The 21,035-nt window shown below is 34.7% G+C and overlaps 1 protein-coding gene across 1 annotated transcript in view; it reads left to right on the forward strand.

Moving 5' to 3' along the window:
- The window catches only part of PAX5 (paired box 5), a 314,686-nt gene that overhangs the window by 276,084 nt on the left and 17,567 nt on the right, over nt 1–21,035 (forward strand). Inside the window, exon 8 of the mRNA XM_051996111.1 lies at nt 13,166–13,252. Coding sequence (XP_051852071.1) covers nt 13,166–13,252 — 87 coding nt within the window. The remainder of the gene's footprint in view (nt 1–13,165; nt 13,253–21,035) is intronic.

Here is a 21,035-nt window from a genome sequence, read left to right on the forward strand (position 1 = left end):
TGGCTGGTTTGTGCCCCCTCCCCAAGATTCCAAACTCTTGTTTTCTGTATCTGGGTGAAGCAAATACAGTACTGGTGGTAGATAGAGTTCCATTCCAACTTTTTGATAGCTGTGTGGGCATGTGAGTTGTCAAGTCAGATAGAATCAAACTATTTCTAAGGAAAGAAAAGGCTATATTTTATGTCTTAAATTAACGTTTTTGTATTTTTGATAGATGCATAAGTACACTTATTTTTTACATTAGAAGGGGAAATGCTAGGGGCATATGACTTTTTCCTTTGTGTTTAGTAAAGTCATTTTAAAAATTCATTTATTTTGCGATCTCTATCATTTGCTTATTCCCTTGACCTTTAGAGGACTGAACAAGAAGTCAAAAAAAGGTGGTTTGAATTTTCCAACTTCAGAATAAATCTTGTATTTCACACAACATGGATGTTTCTTTATAAGAAGCCTAAATATATAGATTATAAATAAAAGATGGGGGAGTTCAACTATCTGTGAATATCTTGGTTATACTTTGCTTCTATGATGTTCTGCACACTGTGCCATATTTGTCAACAAGTATCTATTAAGAATCTAGTAAATCTACACAGAACTCTATTTTATTAGGTACTTTTGAGAGACCCTTGAAAGTTAAGAAACTTTGAAATGACATGACTAATAACAGTACAAACCAAGAGACATAATTTGTATAAACAGCCAACTTTTGATGTAGAAAGACCTGATTTCAAATCTTGCCCCAACACTTACTTACTCATATGACCATGAACAAATTACTTAATGTCTCAATGTTTCCAGGACTATAAATTGCATATGTTGGTCCACCATAGTAGAAGATGTTCCTCCCAAGGAGTTTCTATTACCAATGAAATAACAGGTCCAAGTAAACACATACACATGCATACACAAGAGAGACAAAGAGAGCATGTGCTCACATGAACACACAATATAAAAAGATTATGGCAGATCACTGGGTTTATATTCCAAACAAAACAAAGAAAAAAGGAAAATAATCTATAAGTACAAAAATATTTATACTAGGTCTTTTTGTAGTGACAAATAATTGGAATAACTGAATAACTTATGATATATGATTGTGATGGAATAATACTGAACTATGGGAAATGACAAGGGGAGTTTCAGAAAAAAAAACATGGCAAGACTTACATGAACAGATGCAAAGTGAAATATGAAGAACCAGGAGTTCATTGTGCACAGTAAAAGCAATGTTAAAATGATCAACTGAATGATTGATGATCAACTGAAAGGCCTGACTATTCCGATCAAGACAATTTTGAAGGACTCTTGATTTAAAAAGAAATACTTTTTAACTGTACAAAGAGAACTAATGAACTCTGTGTGCAAATTGGAATAAGATTTTCTCACTATTTTTTTATAATATGTCTAATTTGGAAATATGTTTTCTATAATTTAACATGTATATCATGTTGCTTGCCTTCTCAGTGAGTGGGGAAAGTTCAAGAGGGAAGGAGAAAATCAGGAACTTGGAATTTAAAAAGAAGAGAATATTAAAAATAAATATCAAAAATGTTTGAAAATTATAAAAACATAGTGGTAAGGACAAACCATAGGTGTAACTTATTTTGTACAAGCAATGTCTTCCTGAACATTTGTATGCAAATCAAACTTTTAAGAAACCAATCATATTTTAAATTCACTATGGTAACAATATATTTTAAAAGAACTCTGGTATAATTCTTTTATAAAGAAACTAGTCACTAGTCAATTAATTGATTGTTTTATTCAATCCAAAACTGAATCTATCAAACTATTTTTAAAATGTGGGATACTCTTACAATAAGTTCAATCACTTCCGGGCTCCATTAGTTCTCTTTGACCATTGCATTAAAATTATATGGAGGTAGGTAGGCCATGAGGAAAACTAAATATTTTAAGAAACAGGGGGATTTCATTCCAGACATGGAGGTAGGAAATGAAAGTTCAAGTTTTATGGCAACAAGGCCACACTTTAGAACACAAAATATATAAAGAAAAGATGATGTACAAGAAAGCTGGAAAGATAGATTGTCTTTAAATGTTAAAGTAAATAGTTTGTCTCATATCCTGGAGAAAACAGGGAACCACAGAAGGTTCTGTAGGACAGGAATGACATAATCAGAGTTATGCTTTAGGAAGATCATTTTGATAGCTTTATGAAGGATGGATTGGGAAGAGGAGATACTGGAAATCAGAAATTCTAATAAGAGATTGTTATGTTGTCCACGTGGGAAGTAAGTAATAAGGACTCGAATTACTGTGGCAGCTAAATTAATTGAGAAAATAGACTGGGTGGACAATATGAATTTCATTGTTTCCTTAGAAAAGGGAGAATCTTTCTCTGGCAAAAGTGGCTATGCCCTTCAAACTCTCACAGCTATTTCACTGTTTGGGTGATTTCAGGCTATCTTATCCTCTTGTCCCAAGCACACTCAAAACTCCCACATTCTAAAAAGGGAATAATCTTGGCCCTAAATTTACAGAAAACTTCCTTTATCATACACCGCCCTCCTCAGGGCAGCAACCAAGGAGGATTTTTCTTCAAGACTCCAGAGTGTTCCAGTGTCTGCTGTGTTTAGATACATAGCAGCACCTGGCTCATTCTCACTTCACTAATCTGCAAATAACAAAGATGCTCGCCCCAAACAGATGGTTTTAACCCACTTCTCAGTGATGATTTAATTGCAGGAAGCTGGTGTGGGGTCTCCTATTACCAAGAGTTCATTACTTTTATGAAACATACTGTAAGATATTTGCTAGGACACCATGAGGCATGATCATAAATAATTAAAACGAGGGGACCCTCACCAAAGCAAACGAGCTAGTCCATTTATAAAAGCAGGTGCCTGGCTTTTCACTGCTTGTACATACACAGATCTGCAGGAGAGGTCTTGGTAATTGGCCAGGAGGCTTCTCATCATTACTCTGAATTGGAGAGGAATTTTATTCTTTGCTTTGTATCCCCAATATTTAACATAGTGTTGGGACAGAAAGGAGAAGAGAGAAAAGGCGAGAAGAGGAAAGGAGAGAAAAAAGGAGAGCAAAAGAAAGGAGAGGAGCGCAAAGGAGAAAAGGGGAGAGGAGAGGATTTATTAAGAGCTTATATGTGCCTGGCACTGTGGCAACAAGCAAACAGTCCCTGCCTTCAAGGAACTTACACTCTAAGGGGGAAGACAACACATAAAGTGTTCTGGGAAGGAGACAGGGATGCCAGCAAGTGGGCATGTGAAGGAGGCTAGAGGAAGCTTCAGTTAGTTGAAACATAGTCCTTTCTAAGATAAGACAAGACAAAAAGCTCACCAATAAGAACCAGGGGACACAGATAGTTATTGTTTAAGATGTGGATGGGTTAAAAATCACCTAGATCAATCCCCTCATCTTACATATGGGGCAGCTGAGACATAGTGAAGTCAAGTGGTTATGGATACATAGTCTATTTTATCAGCTGCTAAATCACAGTGAATTCTTAATAATGAATGGACAGTCCAATTTGGTAAAAGAGAGATTCTTTCAATTATTCAGGTAAGGGTAAGATCTTATTCCTATAAATATAGGAATAGAAAGAAAAGGAAAAAAGAAAAAGAATGGAATTTTCCTTCTCCTATTACTGGTAAAGTACACAGGAACTTTCCTCTCAGTTAAAATAATAAATGGGTCTCATTCAAAGTATGAAGAAAGATCACTTTCTTTTCAATAGACTGACCCTTATTACTGCTCATTGGCAGTTTGTTCTGGGAGGAAAATGAGTTCTATTGAATAAATATAGCTTGTTTTCTCACATTATTGCTCAGTAATTATATATTTTCTCTTATTTACATTTATTAGTGTGCAATGCCATCCTGCATGTTACCTGAAACCCAGCTGATCTAATTAAACCACCAATATTGTAGATTACCAGCTGTGATGAAAATGATGGCCTGAGTCTTTTTTGTGTATTTATTCTTTTGTGTAAGTTTATTTTTTTTTAGCTAATGGTCTTTCCGCTGTTCATCGAACACTTTAAACTTTTATGCCATCTTGGCATGGTCGACAGTTCCCTTTAAAATGGATTTTTTTGAGATATGTGCAGCTATTTCAAAATGGCAATATGTAATCTGCAAGCTGCTGTGTACATTTTGGTTGCTAAGTGCAGTATTTAGTCCTGTTCTCCATGCAGTCAAGCATATCTTAACTCCCTGGATAATAATTGTTATTGGAATTTGCTGAAGAAATTTATGGCCCATATGATTACTTCCACAAAAGAAAACGATAGAAAGCAAATAGAAAGTCACGTGATTCTTAATTTAAGAAAGTTACAGTGAGTTCCTTCACCAAAAGGTGATAAAAACACCTGTTCTTTTTGGAAAGGCAGGGGTAGTAGGAAGGAATAAGGAGGAGTGGGTTGAAAGGAGAGGCCTCGAGTGGGAGGAAATCCCAGCTTTTCTACCTGTATGACCCAGGGGAGTCAATTTACCATTATATCTCAGTTTTGTCATCTGTAAAACAAGTGACCTGGGCTAGATGGCCTTTCAACTTTCTTTCTTATTCTAGATCACTGGTTCTTACCCTGCGGTCAATGAACTTCTTTTTAAAAAAATATTTTGATAATTACATTTCAATATAATTGGTTTTCTTTGTAATATCATTTTATATATTTAACAACATTCTGAGAAGGGACCCATAGTTTTTACCAGATTACCAAAGGAGTCCAAAATAGATGTGTGTGAGTGTGTGTGTGATAAACATTATCTAGTCTGTCTCTCTCTCTCCACATGTATGTATACATGTATATATGTGTATATGCGTGTATGCCCTCCATCTATCTAGAACATCTCACAGTTACCCACACAATGAGTTCTGCCTCTTTTCTCCTTCTCTGTTCTCTCAATGTCTCTTTCTTTCCTCTTCTTTTTCTCCTCTTAATCATTATTCTTTTCTTTCCCTCCTTTCTTCCCTCTCCTTTCATTTCCTTCCTTGCTTCATTTCATTCTTCTCTCTTCTCTCTCCTCTTTTTCTCTCCCTCCCTCTCCCCAAAACAATCTTTAAACTCTCATATCACTTCCTTCTCTTACTCCTTCTAGCTCCTCTTTATGCATTGTCTTCCACCATTAGAATGTAAGCTTTTGTAGAACAAGGACTGTGGTTTTTATGTGTGTTTGTATCCCCACTGCTTAACACAGTATTTGGCATATAATAAATGTTTTTTGTGTGTATACATGTATGCATATCTATATATGCATGTATGTGGCTAGTTATCATCATGTCTTCTCTTTTCTCTGCTCATAAACTTCAATGACTCCCTACAGAATAAAATTCAGATTCCTTAATCTGTCATTCAAGGCTTCCAAGGCTTCCATTATCTGCCTTCTACCTTCTCACGCCTTCCAAATATGAACTCTCTGTCCTAGGCAAAATAACCTATTCAGTATTACACAAATGCATTATACTCATTTCTATCTTTATAGCCATGTTCATTCCATCGTTAAGCACCTACTATATACAACTTGTGCTAAGTATTGGGAAGATAGTCACAAAAATTCCCTGTCCTCCAGAAGCTAATGTTCTACTGGAGTGAATATGTAGACAGATAAGTAAGTACAACACACATAGAAGACAAAGTGATTTTGGTTTGGGAGAATACTACCAACTGGGGAAATCAGGAAAGGGCTCTTATAGGAAATGACATGAATAATTAATAATTCAATCAATAAACATTTATTAGATGTCTACTATGAGCCAGTCACTATACTAAGTATTTTTTCTCTGTATCATCTCATTTGTAATTTATTCTCCATTTTCTAGTTGTTTTTTTTTTTTTATTTTGTCCATTATCTTACTTTGTCCAAAAGATTGTAGGTGCTGACTTCAGAGGTTAGCAAATTTTTGTCCCACTCAAAATAGCACCCTTAAAACTCAGTGTGATTCAAATTAGATTAAAATGCAATTGGGAAATGTTTTTAAAAATAAATAAAAACACAACATAGATAATATTAATTTGTGGCTTTCTAAGTCAGTTTGTGGACTATAGAGATCTGTTTCTATTTGAGATGGACATGCCTAAAGGACTATACATCTTCTATTTACTTTAAATCTCTTAACCTGGAAAGTTGCATATATGAGGTGATCAGTGACTATTTGCTGATTGTTTGAGTTTTCTCTTCTCTCAAGAGTATGGTCAAGCCTATTTTTATCAAAATCTAAACCTCCTCACTATATTAATATTTATTCACCTCCATGCTAACCAGCTTTCATAAGTAGTGATAGGGGATTCATTTTCTTATTTTCATATCCTTCTTCTCTTTCCTCCCTCAATTCCAGTGACATTCATCTTCAGAGTACTGAAAAAAAAATTAGAATTGTACAAGTGTCCTTGTAGTGAAACTTCTTGGAAAAGCACTGCCACATACTATAATTAAGTCTTCCAAGTATTCTTGTTTGCCCAAGAATGAATTGTAGACTTTTTTCAGATTTTTTTTTTTTACTTTCAGATTCATAGTTAAATATGCAGATATTTATATTCTCTCATTTTTTCTGCTTTATGTGCCAAATCCAGATGTTTGGGAAAATTTGGGTGAGTGAGTTTTCTTACTTTTCACATGGATGACTGGTTTCTTACAGAGATATTAGGGGAAGTGTCTGAAATAATATAATTGCCTAGTCTAGATATGGTAATGGACCCCAAGAAAATACTTGGTTACATTCTGTTACTTTATATTCAATCTAATTTATATGAACAGAAAAGGACTATTTTGGAAATCTAGTCATCCATTAAGTGACCAAGGTATTTGAGAACATTAATACCCTATTGCTTTAGTGTGACTGTGTCCCGCCTAAGGATTTACTTTCAGAAATAGGCTTTGTTCAAAGCTGAGTTGGTAAATGATTCAACTTGTTTACCAAGAGGTAATCATAATGAAAAGTGTCTTTAATGTGAAATAATGAGAAGTTTAATAATATGCCCTAAACAGAACTACACCTTTTCTGGCTCTACTTCTCAACCTCCATGTCTCCATCCCTGAATAGTTTAAATATAGTATTTACTCTTAACTACCGATCATTAAACAGTGCTGCCAAGAAGTATGTCTGATGGACTCTGGTCTATTTGGTGAAATCTCAAGGAATTCATGCAGGATTCATTCATCTCAGAGTTTCATTGTACTCCTGTAGCATTTGTTGGACCAAGGCCTGTGACGGCAGTAACAGAACTGGTGACTTTTTATCCCCATCTTCTTTGTCATTGTCTCCGTCATCTCTCTGTGTCGCTCTCTCTTTGTCTTTCTCACTGTCTCTGTCTCTGGTGCTCCCATGCTCACATGGCTGATGGATATGCAGAGTATGTGGGATGAAGTGAGTGGTACTGTCACTGAACTGATGGTGTTCAGTGACTCCTCGAGCTCTTGGCTGGTCTGTACTGCAGAAACCTGACACCCTGACCACTGAGGCATAAAAAACAGAGAATTGGAAGCCTCAGCCTGTCAGGCACTAGAGCGTCCCCCAGAGAGGCCTCTAGATGTGAGTGTGTGCGCGTGTGGTTGCATGGAGGGGGGTGAGCGGGGACTAGTAGTAAGTGGGGCTAGCCAAAGAGAGAAAAGAATTGGGAAATGAAATGTCTGTTCATTGCTATTCATTGGAGTGCTGCTTATTGTTTTTAAAACTAGCATCTTTTGCTGATTACTGTGCACTGCAAAGCTGTGGATAATGCACAGTCATTGTGAGTTGCAAAGGGGATGAACAGAGACCAACATTCTCAAACTGGGTTTCTCAGAGAAGATTCTCTTCCTCCCACCTTCCTCCCTCCCCTCCTCTCCCTTTGTCTCTCTGTCTCTGCCTCTCTGTTTCTCTGTCTCTGTCTCTGTCTCTCTTTCCCCTTCTCCCACTGTGTGTGTATCTCTCATCAATCTATCAATATATTTTTGTCCCTTATGTTTTTATATATCTTTATACATGTGTCTACTTATCTCTTTATCATTGTCTATATATCTATCCAGCTATGGATTTATACATCTACCTCATTATCTATCTTTCTCACTACATATCTTTCATCTGTCTATCTTTGTATCTACTTACTTCCTTATTCTTCTATGTATATCTATCTGACTGTATTATGTATCTCTATCTATCTATCTTTGTATCTTCCTGTATGTCTATCTAGCTATGTATTTATATATCTGCCTCCTTGGCAATCTCTCTTCTGTCTGTCTCTTTTTCTTTCTTCCTTCCTTTCTTCCTTTCTTTCTTCATATCTACCCACTCCTTTTTTCTCTTATTTGCAAGTTTCTCTGTAGGGAGGGACCCTTCAGAATGAACACTGGAAAGAAATAAAACAGGCCACATTAGCAATGGCATGTATTTAGACTCTGCGATTTAAATGGTGAATCTACAGAAATGGTACCTTGTGCCTTTTTCTCTTGATTCTTCTGAAAAGTTCAAGGCAACATTAATCAACAGGAACTTCTAACGGTTATTTTCCCTCTTTAGACAGCAGATTCTGATTAGTTAATTCTGAAATAGTTACCTTGGGTTGTAACTGGAAAAAGAGGGTCTCACTTTTTTAGGATTTGGGGCAAGTCACTAGCTCTCTTTAGGTCTCAGTTTCCTCATTTTTAAATGAGAGAGTTGTTCTAGATTAGCTCCAATATCCATTCCATCTCTTAATCAGTGACTTATACATTATATTTTATAGTTATTTAGGTTGAGGGAGGTTGATGGTGCAGTGTTTAGAGCACCAGATCTGAAGTCAGGAAGACTCGAGTTCAAATCTGGTCTCAGGCACTTAGTACTTCCTAGCTGGATGATCTTAGGCAAGTCACTTAATCCCAATTGCTTCAGAAAAAAAAAAGTATAATTATTTAGGTTGATGTTTTATCCCCTACTATAATTATAAGCTCCAGTCTATCTAATAGACTGTTTATTTCCCCTAGAAACTAGAAGAATGTTACGAGTGTTTAGTAGGTATTTCACACACACTTATTAAATGAAGGATGGAAACATTTCTAATCAGTCAATAAGCATTTATTAAGCATCTACTACTACTACTACCACCACCACCACCACCATCACCACTACTACTCCATCTAAGTACTAGGAAGAGAATCTCTTGCCTTAAGAAGTTCACAATCTAATGTTCAACCAATCTTCCCTTCTTGCTGATTTCCCTGATAGTCAGAGTATTTAGGATAATTTATTGGAACCATTTCTAAAAAAAAAAAAAAAAAAAAAAAAAAAAAAAAAAAAAAAGGCAGAGCTAATAGGATGTCCTGGGAGAAGGGGGGAAGAAGCTAGTTTCTTAGGCTCACTAAAGGGTCAAATGGGCTGTCCAATACATAATTATTTCAAGGAAGAGAGACCTTCTTCTTCTTCTTTTTCTTCTTCTTCTTCTTCATTGTTGTTGTTTGTCTTTCATTATCAAAGAGAACCATGACATCAAGAAGGTAATTAAAGACATGTTGGTTGATTCTAATTGGGTGGATTACATCTTCTGTAGCTTTCATTGATGTTAGCATCTGAACTTATGAAATTATGTCAGATCTTCTACCTAGGGGTTTTCAGGAAAACAAAACAAAAAAAAAAGTTATCCGGCTGTTACTAACACTGTACTTGCCTTATGGTAATTGTAATCTATAAGATAATTTACAATCCTTCACAGTTCTCTATAAGTTTAGAATTCTAGGTAACAATTCTAGGATCATAAGGACTCCAAGCTATTTTTCAGCAAGGAAAATGCTTACTTCAGAATAAAGTTGAACTGGGATCCCCTTTCTTGGTGTTACTCACTGATTTATGTATTTGTTTGTTTGTTTGTTTACAGCCATGGAGCTCGGTTTAGAGAAGCTTAGGGGTAAAAAAAAAGAAAGGATCTCATCCACCTATTGTCCAACTGTTAATTCATAATCTTACCCTTGCCCCAAATTAGTTGGTCCAAAGTTTACTCACTTTAATAGACAAGCTATTCAAAAAGTGTTTGAGGTTCACAAGAGATTCTGAATTACTCATTGGTGGTGATGTATTTGTTTTTTGTTTTTTGTTTTTTTCATTTTCATTTTATTTTATTTAATAATAACTTTGTATTGACAGAATCCATGCCAGGGTAATTTTTTTACAACATTATCCCTTGCACTCGCTTATGTTTCGATTTTTCCCCTCCCTCCCTCCACCCCCCCCACCAAGATGGCAAGCAGTCCTATATATGTTAAATATGTTGCAGTATATCCTAGATACAATACATATTTGCAGAACCGAACAGTTCTGGTGGTGATGTATTTGAAAGGACAATAAGGATCCTAGGATCTGATATCTTAGGGTGATCACAGTTAAAGAAGTACAAAATAAAAACAGATGGATTATGGGAAGAATCAGCTCATGCCAGCAGAAATTCTTTGGCTCATTATAGAGGAATAAAGACAGCCAGTGCAAAGGGACAGAAATAGGAAATGGAATATCATGTATGGAGAGGAGTAAAAAAGTTTTTGAAGCCTGAATCACAGTGTAAGTGAGGGAAGTAATGTTCAGATGGTTTATGAACATACTATGAAGGGATTTAAATACAAAACAAGATATTTATATTTGATCTTTGAAAGTAATAGGGAGCCATTGGAGTTTATTGAGTAGAGGAGTAGTTAAACCTCTGCTTTAACAAAAATCACCTTTTGATTTCAACTATAAATCATGACTAAAGCTAGAGTCCTCTACATATTAAATTCAGATTTATTCTCAAGTCCCCAGATCAGTTATTGTTATTTCACTCTAAATTCTTTCCTGGAAAGCAATGTCCTTTGCCATCATTTTTTACATTCTATCTTACATGGCTGTACCAATCACTCAACAGAGATTTTTCATTGCAGATATTTTCTTATTCCTACTTCATCCCATTCTAAACTCATGGGAACCCATCTTTTTCAGGCACAGAGGAAAGCTGAAAGCCTTGCTGCAGATGTGACCCCTTGATTCATTCATTTGTTGACAAGGCTCTCTGTTATTTCCCAAGGTCTTTGTATGGCAGGCATAGCTTAATCTCTGCCTGGGCAAGTTGGTTTCCACTGTAACCGTTAGTTTTTACAGTTATTGTTGTTTTATTCAAGTCATTAGAGAGGATTCCAAGCACTTTATTTCTTTTAGTTACCATTCTCTATAGAGTCCCATTCTTGTTTGTCTTATCTGTAGCTGAGCATGGACTTTATCTTCACTTCATTTCTTTTCCTTCCTCCCTTCTCTTTCTTTTTGCTTCTGCCATCCTCTGCCTGGCCTACTTTCTATAACTTGTTCCCCTCTTCCTTACCCTTTTTCAATTGTTTCCACTCCTTTTCAATTATTTTGTTTCTGACCTTTTAATTTTAATTCATTTTAATGAATTTCACATCTTATTAAATCATTTGCATTTTTATACATCATCATTGCCTAATAACCATCAAACCATAATACTCTCCTTTATAACAAACAAAATCACCAGTTTCAATAAAACATGGTATCAAACAGTTACACAAAACCATTTAATATCAGGACCATAACTAGTACAGCATGTTACACTGGAAAATAGTGGAATAGTAGATAAAGCACTAGGTCTGGAGTCAAGAAGACCTGAGTTCAAATCTTCACTCAGACACTTAGAAAATGTGTAATCTTGAGGAAAATACCTAACCTACATTTGCTTCACCTGTAAACTGAAGATCTTAATAGCTCCTATTTCAAAGGATTGTTGTGAGAACCAGGTGGGATAATAATTGTAAAGTGTTTAGTGCGATGCCTGACAAACAGTCACTATATAAATGCTAGTTATTGTTATTTTGACTCTTCAGTATACCACCATTAAATATTTCAACATAATCCTCATGATCAAAAGTTCATTTTTTAAAATAAGATGCACAGAACTTTTTTAAAATTTGAAAATTAACCATGATACTTGGTATAATCACACCAGTAGAAAGAAGATAAACAATTCTCAACTATCCCATTCTTACTGAATATTAAGAAAGATTCCATGCTAAAGTTGAGCAATAATTCTTACTTTAAGAAAAATCAGAAGGATTTGCTTCACATTGAAGCAATTCAGAAAGGTTACCCCCATTATTCTATTTCTGTGAGAAATTGATAGAATGACAAAAGCCCAAAGTTCCAATTCCCTAAAAACTAAAGCTTTATAGGTCTCTCCACAAACTGGTTAGAATAATGCTTCTGTAAACATCCATTTGAGAGGATCTCTTAATTTTAGATTCCACTGTTATTGTTATTGTTCAGTTATTTCAGTCAGGTCTGATCCCATTTAGGGTTCTCCAGCTCATTTTACAAATGAGGAAACTGAGGCAGGATTTGAAATGATTTACCATTTTTGATATAATAGGGGCAATGTGGTCATATAGTGGATAGTTTGGGGCTTGGAATCAGGAAAATCTAAATTTGGATTCTGTCTAAAACATTTATTTTAGCTGACTTGTAACATCAGATGATAATAGCTTTAGAACTGGAAGGGATCTTCCTTTGTGATCCTGAGAAATCATTCATTCTTTTTCAGCATCAGAGTTCCCATTTCTAAAGTGGAATTAATATTAACAAGAGTTAAACTGATCAAATGAGATAACATATATAAGGTACTTTGAAATCCTTAAAATGATATATAAATGCCAGTATTATCATAATTAATACTGAGCCTCAGCTTCTCTGCAAAGGGAAGAGGTTGGACTAGCTTACTTCTACAGCTCTAACTCTGTACTCCTAGCTTCAATAGATGATTTTCTGTGACTCAACAAAAGTTATCTCTTAATAATAGTGTTTCTGGTGAGGAGCCTTTCCTCACTTAGCAGCCTGATCCTCTGATAACAGATCCAGAGTCTGGACCCACACTTTCTGGGTTGGTAAAATCCTATTTTCTGCGGATGTAGCCTTCAAGGTCACTCAGGGTCACCTTCAAACTACAGAGAAGCACCAGAGCTGGATCTGAGTGGAATAATTTAATTTATTAAAGTAATTTTAATTCTCAGTTCATGTTATTGACCAAATATGACTTCAATTCAAATTGGAATTCAGAATTTATTTGACTATGTTGATTTTATTCCAAAGCTTAACTGTGTGGCTTTTAAAAAATTAATTAATGGTTTTCCTCCTCTTTCTCTTTTCTGCTTTTCCTTCCTCTCCTCTCCCCAAATCCCAAATTCTTTCCTTTCCTCATTAAATATAGGGAGTGAGTTTTCTGGAAGTCCTTATAGCCACCCACAGTATTCAACATACAATGATTCCTGGAGATTTCCCAACCCTGGGCTGCTAGGTGAGTACTTGTGAAAACTTTTTTTGATTTCTCATTATGTCACAGTAATGTCCACTGCTAGATCTTCATGTATTATGTTAACATCCAGTGCTCTATAAACTGACTTCTAAAATAATAAATACTATTTTCTTGAATCATAAAAATTTCCCCCATAGTCCATAGTAGACAACATAATAATGATAGGTCAACTATGAGGAGTCACTTAATATGCTACGATGCAAAGGAGTGGCCATTTACTACCTGAAGAGTTTCAAGTGAGAAAAGAGAATTTGAAATGATTTTTTGATGCCTCAACAAACTCTATCTATGTATTCCAGTCCTAGTCATATGCCTTCAATAGAAATCAGATGCCCCAACTCTGATCATCATAATAAATCTTTTATAGAACCTTCAGGCCTTCTTGCCAATAACCCAATGGAACAGGTTTATAGATGAAAAAAAATTAAAGATTAGAAAGGTGTGAATTGTCCAGAATCACGTAGTTAAGAAAAGTCAGAAGTGTCATTCAAATCCAGGTCTTCTAACTCCCAAAACTAGCATTGTTTCTGAGGTACCAAACTATTTGTATGTTCGTGTGTGCCAATGGTTGCCAATCCCTCCTTCCTTCTTCCACCCTTTCCTTCCTCACAACCTACCTTGACTATTACATGATGGAAGAAAAGGAAAAGAAATTATGAGGCATAAAATAGGAGATGAAGATGAAAGAGAAAGGCAGAAAGGGCAGTACAATGTGATTTGTATTCTCTCAAAACTGATGAAGGGATCCCTTTCAAAGGGGATGTTATTTCTCTTCCCCTTTCCCACTCTCATCCCTACTGAATTATCAAGTGCTGATGCAAATGCAGAGATGAACCAATAAGACTCTCTTATATTGTCACTCTCTTATAAAACTCCTTTATGTTTACTGTAAGCATTACACTTAGTCTGAAGCTGCCCAACTCCCAGAGATCAGGGAAGCCTTTTGGAAGAAGGTAAAATCTTAGAGATGACATGTCAATATTATCAGTTCTAGAGAGGCCAGAACAGTTCCAAGTATGCTAAAATTAACAAAATTCCCTAAAATTCTAATGAATTATGTATAATACCATGGAGGAAGTAAGGAGATAAAATTATCCTTTTGGAGAAAAGTCTTATTTACAATCAAATTACTCCCAGAGGTTACAGTTCTCCTCAAGTCCTCATGGTCTAGCCAGAGAAGTCAACTGATTAAAATGTAAATGGAACAAAGTAAATAAATGTAAATGAAACAAAGTAAAATGTAAATAGAACAAAGTAATGGAACAAAGTTAATATAATACAACATAGGTAATGTTAATTTGTAGTTTTCTAAATCAATACATAACAATCAAACTTTGTTTCTATTTGAGTCTGATACTACTGGTTTAGTTCTGTGCATATAGAAATAACACAGCAATGAGTGAGTGCCTTGGTCTGGATAGTAAATCTGTGATCTTCTCTGTAAAGGAAAACCAGGAGCCATTGGATATGAATGATCTTATCCAATGAACATCAATGTTAGATTTTTTTTTCTATCAAACAAATGCAACCATTTAGGTTTCTTCATTTAAATAATGGTGATGATGATGGTGGTAATAAAATTAATCCAATAAAGCTCAACTGAGGAAAAAAAGTTAATTTCCTGGATACGTAATTACTTTATGACTGAAAACAATAGCATCACCAGGGATTCAAAGAAAAGACACTCTGAAGGGACTGATGATACTCAACTTAAGATCATGCTTTTCCACATCAATTGTTTGTGACTGGAGCCAGAAGCAGATTGTTCTCTAACTCTTGTTGTCTTGACAATGTCATTCCACTGGGGTCCAATTTGTGAAGCTTCTTTTCTTTTCTTTTTCTTTTTCTTTCTTAATAATATTTTATTTTTCCAAATACATATAAAGATAGTTTTCAACATTCACTTTTAATTAAGTGTATTAATTTGATAATTTCCCCAGTTATATTTAAAACAAAAATTTTTTTACATTTGTTTTTAAAACTTATAAGTTCCAGATCTTCTCCCTTATCCCCAACCCCAACTCCCATTGAGAAACCACATGTGAAGTTATACGAAACATTTCCATAAAAGTCATCATCATTTATTTTTGTAAGGTTTTGCATTCCAATTTTTTCTCCCTCTCTTCCTTATCTCCTCACTTCCCAAGACAACAAACAATCTGTACAGGTTTTACATATACATAAACATATTTCCATATTTGTCATGTTGTTCAAGAAAAAACAGATCCAAAGGGGGGAAAAAAAACATGAGGAAAAAAAAAAGCAAACAAACATAAAAGATGAAAATACTCTATTTCAATTCTCATTCAGTCTCCATAGTTCTCTCTCTGGATGTGGATGACATTTTCCATGCCAAATCTATTAGAATTGCATTGAATCACCACATTGCTGAGAAGAGCTAGATCTATCACATAATCTTGCTGCTATTGTGTACAATGTTCTCTTGGTTCTGCTCACTTCACTCAGCATCAGTTCATGTAAGTTTTTCCAGGCTTTTCTGAAATCAGCCTACTCATTATTTATTATAGAACCATAGTATTCCATCACATCCATAATACCATAATTTATTTAGCCATTCCTTAACTGGTGGATATCGAATCAATTTCCAATTCCTTGCCACTTCAAAAATGCTACAAACATACATTTTTGTCCTTGTTAACCCTTTTCCTTCTTTTATGATCTCTTTGGGACTACAACAATAGTGATACTGCTGTATCAAAGGGTATGCACAGTTTTATAGCACTCTGGACACAGTCCCAAATTGTTCTCCAGAATGGGTGCATAAATTCACAATTCCTCCAACAATTATGCATGTTTCTTGATTCTGATCTCATCATAGACATGATATAAAGGACCAATATAATCTATTTTAACCATTATGGCCTATTTTGATCTTATCTTAAACACAAAAATGAAGATTCTGTTGCATAATTTGCATAAATGAAATAAGAAATTAACTGTTGTAAATATAATACGTTAGCATTTTCCAGTTTTATAGAAGACAAGGCTATTGTCTGACTTCCAATAGCGAAATGTTTTTTATTCATCTTTTAATTTTTTTTGCTTGTTTGAAGTGAAATGATCTCTAAGAAACTGAACCAGCAGACTTGACTAATCATGATCCTTTCCATTAACTAAAGCACTTTGCAACTAATAGCTACCCAGTCATTCTACATTAAAAATGACTTTCCCAGGGAGTTGGAGTTAAAAATCTGTACAGTCATTCCATAAACTATCCTGTTTTCAGAGATTAATGGAACTAAGAATTGATTTGTTTGATGACTTTAAAAATTATCTCCCCAAACCAGAGTTCCATAAAGAAATTACACCTTTGGCAAAATGTTATCTCTTTTCCTCCATATAATATTCTATATAGTTCTGGTCAGACCAGATGAATAGTCCTGGTTAAAATCAATCCAGGTTTCATTGGATTTAGACCTAGATATTGGCCCTAACCTTCTTCACTTTACAGATGAAGAAATTGAGGTTAAGAGAAGCTGTGATTTGCCAAAGTTCATACACAGAATAGGTGACAAAGACAAGATTCAAACACAGATTCTCAATTTAAAATCCAGAGCTCCTGTCATTGTAACACTCTGTCTAAGGTCATTCAATCCTGGTCATAACCCATTGATGTTTCCAATTGTGTCCAGATTCCTTCTGGAATATTGTATCTAATTGTGGACAGGTTACATCTGAGGCATTGCATTTCTTTTTCTTTCTATCCTTTCTTTCTTTCTCAAGGCATTTGGGGTTAAGTGAGTTGTCCAGGGTCATATGCTGGATCTGAACTCAGGTCCTTCTGACTTCAGAACTAATGCTCTATCCCCTTCACCATCTAGCTGCCCTGGCATTATGTTTCTTTAGGAATAATATATCAAGTTCTAGCCCAACCATTGTTTAGGAGTATGGTATTCAGTTTATTTCAATTCTACTTAATTTAATAAGCATTTATCAAGGACCAGCTGTATTCCAGAGAAGGAAAATGTAATAACCATTTATATAATGCCTGCTACATCCCAGGCACTGTGATAAATGTTTTTTATAAATAGCATTTTCAAATATCCCTGTGATATTTTATCTTCAAAATATCCTTGTGAAATAAGTGTCTAATTATCTACATTTTAGAGATGTGGAAACTGAGGCAAACAGAAGTTAAATGACTTCCAGAGTCACATAGCTAATAAGTGTCTGAGATAGGCTCCATAATGTGCTAGGTTCTGGAAATACAAAGACAAAATAGTCCTTACACTCAAAAAATTATATATTATTGGGAAGAAAACATCACATACACAAATAAGTAAATAAAAATAAACAAATAAATAAAGTTATTTAATTTTTGGTATGAGGTGAATAGAGGAGCTACTTGCAAAGGAAGAAATCAGAAAAAAAAAGATTTTTATAGAATTAGGAATACTTGGTTCAAGCCTTTCTTTATCTATTGGCTCCTTTCCTACTTACTATATATATGTCCAAATCTTCTGTATACCCTGCCTTCCTCACTCTGCTACATTATGTTCCTTTAGATTTTCATATACCACTGTTAGCTTATATTGAACTTGTCTACTAAACCCTAGATCTTTTCTTTAAATAAATTGCTATCACTTCATTTTATAATTTTTAAGTTTATTCCTTGAACACAAGTTTATTACTTTGAGGCAGCTAGGTGGTACAGTGGATAGAGCAATGATTTGGAATTAGGACTCTTACTACTGTTCCTCCTCCTCCTCTTTCCCCTCTTTCTCCTCCTCCTCTTCCTCTTTCTCCTCCTCCTTTTCCTTCTCCTCCTCCTCCTCCTCTTCCTCCTCCTCCTCTTCCTTCTCCTCTCCTCTTTTTATTCTTCCCTCTCCAGGAATGAGATTATCTCATTCGATCCACCTTGAAGTAAGATCCTGAACCTTCTCTGATCCTCCGCTTTTAGCCAATATTGCTTAAACAATAAAATTGTTTTATTGTCCTTAGCCAGCCTCAGCTTAAATTCTAAGATTTAGCACTTTTAACATGTTTTATAGAATCATGCTCTCTTCTTGCTTCTATTTCTTAAATTTTTTTTTAATCAAAGTTGGCTTATGAGTTTCCAATGTATCCTTATTGGTCTCTTTAAATCATTTCTTTCCTCATTCAATGATTTCTCTTTATGACTACAAAATTTCCTTAATAAGAGCAACTCATCCTTATTGAGGTGGCTTCCTCTGTACTGTTTTAGCCTATAGAGTTTTATCTGTCCTTTTTCTTAATTAAGTTTCAAGATATTTTTTATAAAATTTCTTATAAAATCTCTCCTAAATTTTAGAGTGTATATCAGATTAGAGCTTACTTTCTTTTCCTTCTCTTTCCTAAAATTCTAAAGTGGGATAACCATGTGTTTTCAAGGTTGTGATCATTTTATTGCCAGCAACAAATTCCCTTCTATTGATAAAAATAAGATTATAACTGGTTTCCCTCATTGGTTTCTGCACCTTTTAAAGGATAAAATTATTTAAATGCCAAGCAAGTTTGTTATTAATTAATATTATTAAATGTAATATTTACTCAGCTTGGGAAGCAACCAGAATATATCTAAAAAAATTGAATACCCCACTACTATTATGTTATGTATCCATAACAAGCTTGTGGTCTGTTTCCCAAAGTCTTTATTTCCTCTTTTGGAAAAAAAAGTATTTTTAATTAGAAAGTATTTTTATTTTTCTCTCACCCATTCCCTCTACACATTGGTAAAAACAAAACAAAACAAAACAAATACCATACAATAAATAAGCATCATCAAACCAATTTACTTCTTGGTCATGTCCAAAAATATGTCTCATTTTGTATATTAATCTATCACCTCTCTACCAAGTAGTATGTAACATTCTTTATCATTAGTCCTCTAGAATCATGGTTAGTCATTATATTGAAGAATCTTTATATATTTCAAAGTTGTCCATTTTAAAATGTGGTTATTGTACAAATATTTTTCCTGATCCTGCTTGTTCCTCTTGGCATCAGTTCCACAGGTCTTCCCAGGTTTCTTTGAGATTGTGCTCATCATTGTTTCTTATGGCACAATAGAAATCCATTAGATTCACACAGCATAATTTGTTTAGTCATTCTCCAATAGATGAGTACCCCATATATTTTCTCCTTCAACCTTTCCATTCCATATAATACTATAGTGGCAATAGCCAATCTATTTTTACCTCCTTTGATCACCACTCAAATGCTATCTAGCATGCTTATATATAATATTCAATAGATACAGCACTTCTTTATGAGTACAAGAGATATAATATCTCCTAATATGCAATACCACTCTATCTCTTGTTCCTTTTGAATAATAAATTCACATAACGAGTCATATTCTAATCTGAAGAAGCATATTAAGTCTCAATAAGTGTGGTATAATAAAAATAACAAAGTTAAAATGTCCTCATAAGTAGGACCAAATGGCATCATGTGTCAGAGCATCCAATGATTCCTGCACATTTTGAAGTCTTGCAACAGTCTTATCGTGTCTCAGGGAATCCAATGATTCCTGAGGGTTTTCAAGTCCTACAAAATGGTAGAAGACTTTGGGATTTAATCTGTGGAATGAAGACTTTATTCTTAAAATAGCATAGAATAGTAACCAATTCTGCTTTCTAAGAAAGGATATAAAGAAATAAAACTCCTTTGCCCAAGGGAGACTTAATCAATTGAGGTTTTTCTCAGACTCAGAAGTTTCTAGCCTAAAAGAAAATATTTATAAAGCACTTAGCAAAGTGCCTAGCAAAATTAGTAAGAGACTAATAAATGCATATTCCCTCCTTTCAATCCCTCCTTTTATGAAATTAAATAGATATTATATTTAAAACTGAGAAACACGAACACATCAAACCCTTTTGTTGGTTTTTGAATCAGAAATAATTATCATAGAGTATATATCTTCTAAGCACGGTAGCAACTGAAGTACATAGCTTCCTCACTTCTCACTTCTGGCTTTTAATATGCCATATTTTCAAATTTGTTCAAATGAGACATCACTACTATTTTATGATTCCCAAGAGCCCCAGTAATGTTCTAATACTTTTGAACATCGTGTATATACTTTGGAGAAGTCTTTTTGATAACAGTGGCCCCAAATAGACATAAAAAATCAATATTCTCATGGTGTGGTATCCATGTCCACTCTTCATGCCCAAGACACCTATAGAATAGACTGCATGGTCTATGGCCATGCTCATGGCTATGGCAACATGGCTTAGTGGATGAAGTTCTCAAGTCAGAAAGACTGGATTCTGGTCCTACCTCTAATACTACCTATGTTACTCTAAGCAAGTCATTTAATTTCTAGTGCTCTAGGCAACTCTCTAAGATGATGTTACAAAGAAAGATGATATTATTACTTAAGCCATGGATAAAGGAAGTTTCCTCATCTGGGAGTTCCTAATGCCAATGAAATTTAAGATTTAGTCCCTATCCTTATCAATATGGTGCTTTATCGAAGACACTCTGTAGGTATTTCAGAGTCAGATATCTATACTTGAAATCAGGAAAATCTGGGTTTGAATTCTTCCTCAGATGCTACTAATTTTAATTTTGAGCAAATTACTGAATCTCCTCCATAAAAACAAGGAAATAAAAGCATCTATATCTCAGGATTGTTGGACATAGAATATTTATAAAGTGATTTGTAAAGGGTTATATAAATTATCATTAGGCAGCTATGTGACTCAGTGGATAGGATGCTGTTTCTGAGATCTGAATTCAAATCCAGCCTCACACTGACTAGCTATGTAACTCTGAT

This window comes from Antechinus flavipes, chromosome 1 (assembly GCF_016432865.1).
Source record: "Antechinus flavipes isolate AdamAnt ecotype Samford, QLD, Australia chromosome 1, AdamAnt_v2, whole genome shotgun sequence".
NCBI classification, from domain to species: Eukaryota; Metazoa; Chordata; class Mammalia; order Dasyuromorphia; family Dasyuridae; genus Antechinus; species Antechinus flavipes.